Source organism: Benincasa hispida, chromosome 5 (genome assembly GCF_009727055.1).
Source record: "Benincasa hispida cultivar B227 chromosome 5, ASM972705v1, whole genome shotgun sequence".
NCBI lineage: Eukaryota > Viridiplantae > Streptophyta > Magnoliopsida > Cucurbitales > Cucurbitaceae > Benincasa > Benincasa hispida.
In genome coordinates this window covers 62,836,931-62,850,644 of record NC_052353.1, presented here as the reverse complement: position 1 = coordinate 62,850,644, position 13,714 = coordinate 62,836,931, and the positions used below count along the sequence as shown (strand labels likewise).

General features: G+C 32.6%; 1 protein-coding gene across 1 annotated transcript; it reads left to right on the top strand.

Annotated features, from left to right (window-relative positions):
• The first annotated feature begins 2,986 nt into the window (after window positions 1–2,986).
• Window positions 2,987–4,282, top strand: LOC120078238 (probable xyloglucan endotransglucosylase/hydrolase protein 16). Its single transcript, XM_039032461.1, has 3 exons — window positions 2,987–3,321; window positions 3,425–3,618; window positions 3,742–4,282. Exons 1-3 carry the CDS (start codon window positions 3,067–3,069, stop codon window positions 4,151–4,153), a joined length of 861 nt encoding a protein of 286 aa, XP_038888389.1. The 5' UTR covers window positions 2,987–3,066; the 3' UTR covers window positions 4,154–4,282.
• Window positions 4,283–13,714: the final 9,432 nt, after the last annotated feature.

Below are 13,714 nucleotides of genomic sequence, written 5' to 3'. Positions count from 1 at the left end.
TTCTTGATGGATCAATTCCTCGGCCTACAGGTGAATTTCTCCCTTTCTGAAGTTGCAATATAGTGTCATGATTGCATGGATTCTAAATTTTGTCTCTAAAGGCATTTCTTCAAGCATATTATTAACTAATTTGGCACGTGCGATTTGGATTGATCTGCAAGATCGATTCCAAAAACGTAATGGACCTCATATTTTTCATTTGAAGAATGGTTTATTGAATCTTAAACAAGAACAAGAGTCTGTTGTAATGTATTACCCAAATGTGAAGAGTCTTTGGGGCGAGTACATTTCTTATCGACCAGGCTGCACCTGTGGTAAATGTATCTGTGGAGGTGTTAAATCAACTGATGATTTTGTTCAATTTGAATACATACTTTATTTTTTTTATAGGATTGAACGATGAATTTAGTCATGCTCAGTCCCAAATCTTACTTATGGATCCACCTCCGGCTATTAACAAAGTTTTTTCACTGACTGAGCAACAAGAACAATATCAATTTGTTTCTCAACAACCTTCTACTTTAGCAATTTACGAGAAATGTTGTTTGTTGCTTTTTTTCACTTGTTTCTGGTTCTTCGGCTGAAGCTGAATATAGGACACTTGCTCTTACTACTTTTGAGATTGTTTTGCTTATTCCATTGCTTCATGATTTGCGTGTCCTTATTATTCAACCATTTCTTCTGTTTTGTGACAATCGAGCTGCTATTCACCTTGCCACCAATCCTATTTTCCATGAGATGACCAAACACATTGAACTTGATTGTCATTTCATCCGAGATAAGGTTGCTGATAATTCTTTCAAATTGCTTTCTGTGAGATCTCATCATCAACTTGCTGATGTATTCACTAAGACTTCAAGCTGGGAGTTTTGATTTGTATAGTCCAGCTTGAAAGAGGTGTATTAGTTATAACATTCTTTAGTTATCCAGTTTATTATTTCATAACAACTCTATTCCATATATATTCTTTGGGGAAGCATTAATGAGAAGTAAGTCATTCTCTTCTCTGTTTACACTAGCTTAATAATAAGATATTAGAATGACCGTTCGATTGTCAGTGATTGTAATCTTATCTTGTTTAGATAGCAGGTGAAACTCTGAAAGCTAGACAGTCGAGATAGTTTGAAAAGTGTTCATGATGCATGAAAACGTCATAATCCTCCTAGTGGAGTCCAATTCAATTGAAGCCATCGGCTTTTTGAACCATTTGGATTCTAATTAGACTGAAGTTGTAGGAGACTCTTTTCCTAGCTAGTTCTATAAATGTTCCTCTAGATTTTTTAAAGACATCTTTCTTTCTTCTATTTTATCTTCCTTCCTCAAAAAAGAGTAGCTTTTGGTCATTGGTTTGATAAGATGTAGTAAAAGTAGGACTAGTAAAAAAAATAATAATAATTGGATGCAGTCCAATGAAAAATTATCACCTGGTAATTAAATATTTTTTTAAAAAAATTATTTGTTGTTGTTTAAAAAAAAAAAAAAAAAGAAAAGAAAAAAAAAAGAGTGATTTCTTTTTTTTTTTTGTTAGGGAAAAAAAAGTGAAGACCAAAAAGAGAAAGTAGGCAAAAGAAAGGACCAAAACTAAAGGAGAGAAAACAAAGGGGGGCAAGGACGAGGAGATGTGTAGATGGTTTGACAGCCTGAAGCCAGCCACCCCAACGCCAACGCGTAGTTTCAATTATGACTTCCTAAAAAACTTTAAAGCCCTTTTTAAGTACTTAAAAACTAATTGTAAACCTGCCTGAAATGAGTCATCTCATAAACCTATCAAACTAACAAGAAAAATAGATCTTTTTTCTGAAGGGAAAAACTTTATATTTATAAATGTTATTGTGATAGGGAAAAACTAAAAGAAAGTGAACGATTTATGAACTAAAAGATAATAACACATCGAAACATTTAAAATCTTATAAAATATATATATAGCAAATCCCCAAAATAGCTCACGAGAATCGTTGTGATATAATTAGAAACAAAAATAAAGAAAGTGAACGTAGCAAGCATTGATTATATATCCACTATCCACAGTGGCTGGCGTTGCGGCAACTTGGGGGAACGTATAATAATTGAAATTTGGCCATCCTAAAATCCAATTCTGTCCTTAAATGCCCTTCAATTTTGCCTGCCACTGCCAGCTTCACTGGATCTTGTCCGTTCCTCCTTTCTCTCTCAAATTATGCTTTTTTTCTTTTTTGAAAATTTTGCGACAACAACTCTAAAATATATAATTAAACCTTTCAATTTTTAATGGCAAAAATTCAACTCTCAAACTTTTTTTTTTCTCTTAAACTTATTTAAATATTAAAATTTGACCCTCAAATTTTTTTATCATAATTATAGAAATTAGACCTTCAAATGATAAAAATTAAAACCCTCAAACTTATACAATTGTTACAATTTCTACAATAATATAAGTACGAAAGTTTAATTTTATTATCTAAATAAGCTTAAAGGCTCAATTTTTAATATTAAAAGTTTGAGGTTATAATTGTAACTATCACCATAATTTAAAGGTGATTTTTGCAATTTACTTTTTTTTTTTAAATTAAAAATTTGGTCTCTATGATTTTGAAAAAAGTTAAAATTTAATTTTGATGGTTTATAATTATAATTTAGACTCTATGATTTGATAAAAGCTACCTAAGTAATTTTTAAGATAAGAAATTTTATGAAATTATAAAGACTAAATTATAACTTTTAAAATTATAGGAACTAAATTCTAATTAAATTTGTAATCCAATTTTTTTTTTTTTTTTTTTTTTTTTTTTTTTTTTTTTTTTTTTAAAAAAAAAATGGCTTCCTCTGTTCCTTCCTCCAAAGTTTTGGACCCCTTTCCAGCTCCACCATAGTTGACAAGATTTGCCAGCTTTCAAATCTCTGGCATTTCTCAACAAAGTCAATCTTACCTTATTACCCTTACGTTACCACTTTCCACTCACCACCTATATAAAGCCTTGTCATCTCCCAACTTCATCACCATTCTCCCTCATCTGTTCTCATTCTTCTTTGTAGTACTTGTAATAATTAACTTCTCTTGCTAAAGCAAAACAGGTTCATTCAACAACAATGCGTCTACTTCAACTTTGTGTGTTTATGGCTTCCATAATGGCTGCCACCGCCGGCAACTTTCTTCAAGATGTCGACATTACATGGGGTGGCTCGCGTGCCAAAATGCTAGATGGAGGCCGACATCTCAGCCTCTCTCTTGACAAAGATTCAGGGTCTGGTTTTCAATCTAAGAAAGAGTTTCTATTTGGAAGGTTTGATGTTCAAATGAAGCTAGTTCCTGGAAACTCTGCTGGCACTGTTACCACATTTTATGTAAGCTCTAATTTTATTTTATTTTTTTATTTTTATCCACATACTGTTTGATTTTCCCATTAAAAAGTTGTTCTAACATGGAATTTGTTGATCTCATATATAGTTGTCATCTCAAGGAACAAGTCACGATGAGATTGACTTTGAATTCTTAGGCAATTCATCTGGAGATCCTTACACACTTCACACCAATGTGTACTCCCAAGGAAAAGGAGACAGAGAACAACAGTTTCACCTCTGGTTTGATCCCACAAAGGCCTTCCACACTTACTCCATTGACTGGTCTCCACAAAGTATCAAGTAAGAATTTCTTCTCGTCAAACTTTTGAGTTGATTGGTGATTTAACCCGAGTAGAAGATTCTCTTGTAATATCGTTTTTCTTCAAGTTAAAATTAAACTTTTCTTATCTCCCTTTCCTCCAGGTTTCTAGTGGATAACATTCCCATAAGGGTGTTCCATAACTGGGAAGAGATTGGTGTTTCATTCCCTAAGAGCCAACCAATGAGAGTATATTCAAGTCTATGGAATGCAGATGATTGGGCAACCAGAGGAGGGCTAGTGAAGACAGATTGGACAAAGGCTCCTTTCACAGCATCTTATAGAAACTTCAATGCCAATGGATGTGTTGCATCAACAGGGTCTTCATCTTGTAGCTCCAAATTTGCCAATACTCTACAAGGTGGTGGAGCAAAAAACAATCAAGGATTGGATGCCAAGAGTAGAAATAGATTGAGATGGGTGCAATCCAAGTTCATGATTTATAATTACTGCACTGACCGTAAAAGATTCCCTCAAGGCATCCCAGCTGAATGTAGGCGCTCAAGGTTTCTATGAGACAAGACTTGAAAACTCCATCTATTGTTGTTTCTGTCTCACCAATGTATTGATTTGTTACTTTCTGCATTCCAATATGGTTTCATGTAATTTTTTAATTCTTTTTGCATATAAATATGTGTCCATCAATTGTCTTATCTTACCTCCCTACCATTAGTTTCATTTTAAATAATTACTTTTCTTCCAAGTTTCTAAAGTTGTATAATTTTTTTTAAACAAGATTATAAATATAGAATAAAAGGTTTTCTTAGTAACCTAACTTGTTTTTAATAAATGGAAAGATATGAATGAAATAGATATAAAGCAAACCTTAAAAGCACATGGCATATAGTCACTAACATATATCAATGTTGTTAATTAAATTGTAACATGGTAAAGTATTGGACATACATTATTGACTTATTTAGCATTATGTTGCACATAGATGGTTGAAATTAGGATTAGACAACTGGACAAAATAAAATGTCTATGAACTAAGCTACCATGTCATTCTTCTTATATAGATATGGATAAAATAGATAGTTCTCTATGGTTTGATAATGTTTATACTATCACATCATATCAACTCAACCTATATATCTTTGATCACATGTATGATATACGGCATAGCTTACTTATTAGTGTCATCATCAATAATCGTGATTAGCCCAATCAACTACTTACAATCTCATATTCGAAAAATTAAAAGACCTCACAATCTTAATAAGATAGAATGAGTTACTCATCTCATTGTCATTATATATGTATATATTATAATATTGGTGTTTATTTAATTTTTTTTAACAAAATTAAATTTAAAAATATAAAATAATATACTTATTATTTTTCATAATTTTTTTAATACTTAAAATACAAACTACTCAAAAAATCCATAATGAATGGGCTTATAAGCTCTCCAATGTTGATTGGTTGACATTTCATATTTATTAACCATTTATCTTTTTATTCATGATAATTCCTTTCAAATTTCCTTAAAAATATTCACCAATAATATAACTCCTTAAAACTCTTGTAAATTTACGTGGGAAGAGTTGAAGACCTTTTACGTATGGTATTAGATTCATTTTAAATTGAATTCTCCCTCTAAATCTCTTTCAACTTTTAGATTTTCATCGATATTTTGTGTGGTCTCACGAGTCCAAGTTTGATTATCAATCGCTAGAGTAGAAATCATTTCCTCAACTCAATCTAGCTACTTCAAAGTTCTATGTTTTTTTGTTTAAATTCTTTTACCTTTTTTGGAAAAAATTATTTCATTATTGATAGTTCGATATCTTAACATCTAAGATTTATTTATATCTGCATACTTAGAATATCAATATGTGTACTAAAAAATGACTTTGGATATGAAAAGTTCAAGAAAAAAAAGAAGAGTAGAAAATTTGACTGAATCTCAAAAAGGTGCTCTCGGTAATTATGTTATTGGAAGTAAAAACTGATGAAATAATAGAAGAAATGATAAGTATAGACAAATCGAAAGATGAAACAAAAATAGTGGATAGTTATATGGTTGAAAATGAAGCATGTAAATCAAATAAACTTGAATTTAAAAAAAAAAAAAAAAAACTAGAGAGAGAGGAGGAAAGTGAAAAAAGAGAAAACAATGATGATATTAGTAATGATAATGAGACATTTATGGTGCATTCTGAATATAATATATATGATCCAAGAAGATGGAAAAATATTGATTCTAAATCAATTGACTTATTGATTGAAAAGATCCCATCGAAGAAACTTATTTAATTTTTCCAAGAGATGAAAATTCTAGACAATTTTTTAATATTCAATATAGTGAAAATTTGTCTAGTGGTAAAAAAACATGATAGAAATTGGCTAGTTTACTCAAAGGATTTCAAAAAAGTTTATTGTTTTTGTTGTAAGTTATTTAGTACTAAATCTAATACAGGCTAATGAAGGAGTTAATAATAGGAAAAAAAATCTTAGTTCTTGGCTTAAAAATAATGAAACTAGTAATGAACACATATCTAATGTGAATGCTTGGGTTGATTTACAAATTAGATTGTTAAAAATGAAACAATTGATAAAGATGTTCAAGAATTAACTAATAAAGAAAAAGAACATTAGAATAAATTATTAACACGAATTATTGTTGTTAAAAATCTTGCTATTTTAGCATTTCAAGGAAGTAATGAAAAAAATTATCAAGAAAATAATGGAAAGTTTTTAAGCTTAATTGAAATGATTGTCAAATTGATCTAATAATACAAGAACATTTTCATCGTATTTAAAATAAAGAAATTCATTATCATTATCTTGGACATAATATACAAAATGAACTCATATAGCTACTATGACTTAAAATAAAAATATAATTATTGAAAAAATTAAAGAAGCAAAATATTTTTCAGTCATATTAGATTGTACACCTAATGTAAGTCATCAAGAACAAATGTCTCTAATATTGAGGTGTGTTGATATTTTAACAAGTTCAAAGAAAATAAAAAAGACTATTTTTTTAGAATTTTTAAGAGTTAAAGATACTACTAGAAAATTTTTATTTGATGTGCTTATAAATAGAGCTATGACTTTTTTTGGAGTTGTGCAATGTATTTATTCTTTATTTTCTTCGTCTCATAATCAACTTGACTATCAAACCATTGTCACAAATATGATGGGAAAGTCGAATTCAAAGTGTTTAACTACTTATGAATTTGAAAATTTTGAATTATTGTTAGGCATGACTGATAAGGACAACAAGATATTGTCCACTTTGGGTATAAACCCTCGTGGCTTTGCTTTTGGTTTAAAGCCAAAATGCTTCATACCAATGGAGATGGTCATCCTCACTTATATACCCACGATCCTCCTATTATCTAACTAATGTGGGACTTTGGTCGCATTCCCAACAATGACTATATGGTATGATACCTTATTTACCATAAATTATGTGAGTAAATTTTTACAATATAAAGATATGCATATTGATGTTGCTTTAAATCACTTGAAATGTTTAGTTTCATTTTTAGAAAAATATAGAGAAAGTGGATTCATAGATTCTATGATTTCAGCTAAAGAAATTGTAAATGATATGGAAATACAACTAATATTTCGTGAAAAAAAAAAGAATGATTCAAAGAAAAAACAATTTGACGAGAATATTGACACTGAAGAAACACGATCACCTGAAGATTCTTTTAGAATTGATTACTTTTACTATATTATAGATCAAGCAATTTCTTCCCTTAAAAATGGATTTGAACAATTTCAAGTATACAAAACTATCTTCAACTTCTTATTTGATATGGAAATTTTAAAGTCATTAGAAATGATAATTTGAAAAGATATTGTATTAATCTTGAAAATACATTAAAACATGATACATTTTCTAACATTAACGGTTTAGATTTATTTTTTGAATTAAAAATATTAAGAGAAGTCTTGCAAAATGAAATTGATTTTTCTATTAAAATATTAAATTATATAGAAAAAGAGGTAAATACGTATCCAAATGCATATATTGCTTATAGAATATTATTAACAGTAACGATTGCTTCTGCTAAAAAAAGTTTTTCAAAATTAAAATTAAATAAATCTTATATAAGGCCAACTATGTCACAAGAAAGATTAAATGGATTGACCATATTATTCATTGAAAATGATATATTAATGAACTTAGATTATCAAAATTTAATACATAATTTTGTATCTCAAAAAAAGAAAAACAATATTTTCTATATGAAGACCTTTTTATCAAAGTTTTGCCTAAGACCTTATGTGATCTCAAGTCGCCCATGGTATAGAGTCTATTAAACTCAAACGGACATTCAGTTATATATATAGATTAAATGGATTGACCATATTATCCATTGAAACGGATATAATAATGAACTTAGATTATCAAAATTTAATACATAATTTTGCATCTCAAAAAGCAAGAAAAATAATATTTTCTATATGAAGGCCTCCTTATCAAAGTTTTGCCTAACACTTCATATGATCTACATACATACATACATACATACCTACATACATACATATGGGGCACCATCTGCAATCAAGTCTTTAACTTGGATACCTAAAATTCATAAAAATTAAACCAAAAAGAAAAACGAACCAATACCCTTTGAAGGCGTGCATGGACATTGACAATAGAGTATTATTTGACTTATACGTATGGTTGGATTGAATATAATTAATCCATTTTGATGAGATATTGAATTAAATAAGTTTGTAACTTCAACGATTAATTTTGATTTCATTAGGAATTAGACTACCTGTAATGAAAATTGGTGTGATCATAATAAAATTTCATTGATTGATCAATCGTAATAGACTAAAATCGCCAATGTAATTGGATTGTTTTTAATCATATTTATTTAGAATTATGAATTTTGTCACATTTACTGTCATCATTATTGTTACATTTACCTCTGAGGGTCAAATAGTAATAGTTACAATAAAAGTGTCATAATTCATAATTTTTGCTTTGGAACAGTAATAATAATGATAACCACAAAAATATAACGTAATTTCTATAATTGGATTGAGCACCATTTGTTTGTCAATTAGGGCCTCAAATGTAAGTATACGTGCAAAACACAAGTAAACAACATCAAACGTAATCAAATATGGTCCATTTTTCGCATTATTATTGTTTTGTTACATTTTTACTGGGGTAAACATGGCCTAGTACCAACCCACCGAGATTCCCTAGCTGTATGACACACTCTAAGTATAAAATTAGGACGATTATTGCTTGCTTTGCAACAAAAGATTCCAACATCCCCATTATGACTAGCTGTCGCAGATTGGGAAGGTACTATTAGGGATGAAGTTTAATACTTTAAAGATAAATTATAAATTTACTCCTTAAACTTTCAAGTTTGTATCTAATAGATAGGGATGATATAGTATATACAACAATCAAGTCAAATCAAGTTAGGATTTTTTTTTTGGACCAACTCGAATTGATTCCCCAACCTGATCAAATTGATCAATCTCTAAGAGAGAGCAACACCAAACTAAATCCAATCCATATTTTTTTAGTAGTATCCAAGGCGGTTTCTACCGGTTCGATTTTTATCGGTAATTTAATGAACACCAAGAGAAGAGAGGAATGAAGACTAGCAATGGCGGTGATTCCATGGGAAAACAAGAGATAACTAGGAGACGAGAGATTAGAGAATAAGAGAGATCATCAATTAGAGGGAAATTCGAAGAGAATGAGAAAGACCAATTTAGAGAGAATTGGAGATAGAAGGGGGCGAGAGAATAGAAGAGCGATGGAAAGTGGAAATGAATTTAAACACGAGACCTCCTTGAACCATCTACTCTGATACCATCATAAATCACCGATTGGCAAAAAGCTTAAGCTAATGGGTGAACATAAATTTAATATCATATCATCTTGATCTAACAAATGAGACAACATTGTCAACTATAGGGAGATACAATGACAATGAATGAGGTAAAAAAAAGTATGTGTAGTGACATTATTGATGCTTGATTTTATGAAGTGGAAATATGGATGATATGCGTTGATGAAATTGCGTTGTGCACTCAAGTTTCCCCTGCGGAATCCAAGTGTAAATTCCTCTGAGTTTCCTGGTAAGTCCAGGGCCGAATACAGGGACTTGTGAAAACAGATTGCGTTGGTAATTTTAATGAAGAATTTTGCGGTAATAGGTTAAATAAATAAATCGTTGGGTTTATTGTTTACGTTGATGAAAAAATAAATAAATGCGGCGGAGTTTGAAAAGAGTTGATAAACGGGAGATGCGATGAATATGCGGTGAACGGGTTAAGAAGGGTTTCGGCTAACACTTCCTAAAATGGCGTTCATGCTTGCGATAATGCAACATGCATACAATAGTAAACCATCTCTCGACGCGAATGCTACGGCTTCTAATATTAGAATACACGTGATATATGCGATAAGTCTATAGGACCTACACATAAGCCTCCATTCTTATTTATGCGCTGACAGGATAACACACACACAAACAAGGCGACCACATAATATCATTCCTATCTCTAGGGTGCATACGATGCAAGTTGACAAACAGAGCTTATCTCTAAGTCCTTATCTCTTGTTTATGCAAGTCTAATCTTGCTCTTTCGAGTCCAGATTCTAAACCTAGCTCTCTCGAGTCATTAGATTCTTTCTCTAGACTCTCTCTCGAGTAACTCTAAGGGGTATTTTTGCATAGCATAAAACAAGACAATCGCAAGCAATGAACTTCCTAAGTCATGTTAGTGTTTAGTTCTTCTCAACCCATTCGACTAGTTTAGTTACTCATGCATATTAAGAGAGTGAACAGATGTAGAAATAGAACTTCCATATATTAAATATATGAAGATGAAGTACAACAATAACAATGCAAGTATAGAATAAAGAACCTGGTAGCAATCTCTTGCTGCCAGGGTTTACATTGTTTTTTTTTTTCTAACTCGTACTCAAAATTGAATAATCTCGCTCTCGCGAGAGTCGGCCCGATCTTTACTCCTACGCCTTAAGGTTTTCTCTCGAGTTACCCTTAGCGATCTCCAGCGCCACCACTCTTCTCTTGCTCCGCCTTAAAATGAAAAGGAAAACTATGGACAACGGCTTGAACTTGTGGAACAAAAGATTGTAAAAACGATGAACCCTTCTTGAAGAATGCCCTTGGTATTTATAGAGTATCCACGGTGAAAGGTGGCTTTTCTTTCATGGTTGTACAGATGGGACAACTTTAATTCCTAACTGATGCGCTGAATAATTGTCACCGAAAAGCTAAATGTACTTTGTGACCGTTATCGGCTGTCAACTTAATTTGGATTCGACTGTCATCAGCTTTCTGTCCCATCGCGCTTAATTGGCCTTTCACCCAGATGCGCCCACCATATTATGCTGACCAAGTTGTGGCGATCCTTCTCGAGCGTATGTTTGCGAGCACGATCATCGCAAAGCCTTGCGGTGAAGTTACGCTCGACCAATGATTTCCTATGATCGCAATTCTTGCATTGCATCAACGCATATTCTGCACAAAAATACAAAAATCCACTGTTCTAATGCACTGAACGCATGCGACCGCAATATTATGAAATTAATGCTTAATGGACGTAAATGAACATATTTGATCAATGCAATCCAACATTGTTTAAGAACTTAGTACTATGATCATGTACATTTCTGCCCGTTATCACACCCCCAAATTTAAATAATGCTTGTCCTCAAGCATAAGCTAAAGACTCCTTTAGCAAGTCACCCGCAATGTTCTTTTCCTAGATTTCTCAAGAATACTCCGTTCAAATCCTATATACCAGAATTTCCTTAAGTCTTATTCAAGTATCTTCTTTCAAAATGACTTTACTAAATGACTTTACTAAAGACCTAGGGACTACAAGCTTACCTCTCAAAATGACTTTACTAAATCCAGAACATTGCATGATTTATTTCAAAAAGAAAATTTTCTACTGAGATGTCAAATGATTTTATCCTTGCACACAAAAATTTTCTTCATTGATATTTTTTTCTGACCTTATGCTGATCTAAGTGTCTTGCCTTCGTTTTGGCTTACCCCTACGGGTGTCATGCGGACATCCAACTACGAGCAATGCACTCTTTCTCAGACTAAACTCATACCTACTTAGTAATGGAGTTACGGTCATTTATTTATGCGTTGATCCTAGTGACTTACTTTCGTTTTGGCTTGCCCCCACGTGTGTCATGCGGACATTCAACTACGGGTAAGTGCCTTTCACAACTTAACTCTTATCAACATGGGTTTTCCATTGCGTTGACAGTGGAGTTGTTATTCTCAAAAATATATTTTTTTTCCAAAATAACAAGGTCGAAAATAAATACCTCACCCCAAATTTAAAATGCGGCAATGTCCTCATTGCCAAGAGATTAAAATAAGTCCGCGATGTTCTTAGAATGCGTTGTAAAGAGAGTTTGAAAGAAAGCTAGAAAACCCCTAACTTCGAGAAATATTTCATGAGATGACTATCTTAAGACTAAGGTGACTCTAATATATACGAAAGAAATATAAGCATATTTTTCATCATTGAAATCATACTTGGCAAAGAAACAGAATGCGGTAAACTATTAAATTTATCTATGTCAAATGATTGTGGTGATCAAAGAGGATGCGGTGATAAAACTTTGAAAACTAAAATGCAATGTGATAGCGCAAAATTTGAAATAAAGATAAGGAAGAATACACCCCCAAATTTTTGCACTGTCGCCCGCATTATGCATTGATGCATCCATCTTTGCGGCGATCTCTCTTCCTTAGATTGCAGCGATGGAGTAAGATAAGTGCTTCTTCGCATAACATCTCCGTAATCCAGTGCCTCGATCATTGCAAGAAAAAACAAAGAGAGGGTCACATTATTTTAAACAAAATAAAACTCGTTATCGCATTTTTTTTTTGTAGAAATAGAAATAATAAAATAAGGGTAGATAAAGATTGAAAGGATATAATGAAAATTCCGAATAATGGAGAAGAGTTGAAGAATCGAAGTTTCCCAAAACTTGTGTCCCTGATGAGTTGCGATCATTTGATAACGCAGGGACCACCTACTTCCATCTTTATTCAAAGTTCTTTAGTTCTACAGAGTCGATTGGTGATGCCAGCCTTCTCCATGATATGCCTTTACTCTCTGCCCATTGACTTTGAATATGTTGGTTCTGTCATCATTTGATAATTCAACCGCGCCATGCGGAAATACTTGTCTAATTATGAATGGTCCAGACCAACGTGACTTTAGTTTTCCCGGGAAGAGCCGCAGATGTGAGTTAAAGAGTAAGACCTTTTGCTCGACTTAGAGGTCTTTACCGCATATGCGTTGGTCATGCTAGTGCTTAGTGCGCTCTTTATAAATCTCTGCATTTTCATATGCGTTGTTCTTCCATTCTTCTAGCTAGACCAATTGCATTTTTCACGCTTTGCCTGCCTTCTTTAAATCAAAATTCAACTTCTTTACTGCCCACAGTGCCTTATATTCCAGCTCCAAAGGCAAATGACATGCCTTGCCAAATACCAACGCATACGGGGACATACCTATTGGTGTTTTAAATACAGCTCAGTATGCCCATAACGCATCGTCAAGCTTTGTTGCCCAATCCTTCCGTGAAGGCCTTACTACCTTCTCAAGTATCAACTTAATTTCTCGATTGGACACTTTAGCCTGACCATTCGTTTGCGGATGGTATGCGGTAGCCACTTTGTGGAGGATATTGTACTTTCGTAGCAGCTCCTTGATATTGTGATTGACAAAGTGGGATCCTTCATCACTTATGATGGCACAAGGAGTGCCAAAACGAGTGAAAATATTTTTCTTCAGAAACTGGGAGACTACCGTCGCATCACTTGCGGCGTATGCTATTGCCTCTACCCACTTGGAGACATAATCGATGGCCAATAAAATGTAATGCTTACCATTCGAGGGAGGGAATGGCCTCATGAAAACAATCCCTCATACATCGAATAACTCAAGCTCCAAGATAGTGTTAATTGGCATTGCATTTTTCCATGAAATGTTATCTGTGTGTTGGCACCGATCACATTTCATTGCGTAGTCAGCTGCATCCTTGAATAATGTAGGCCAAAAGAA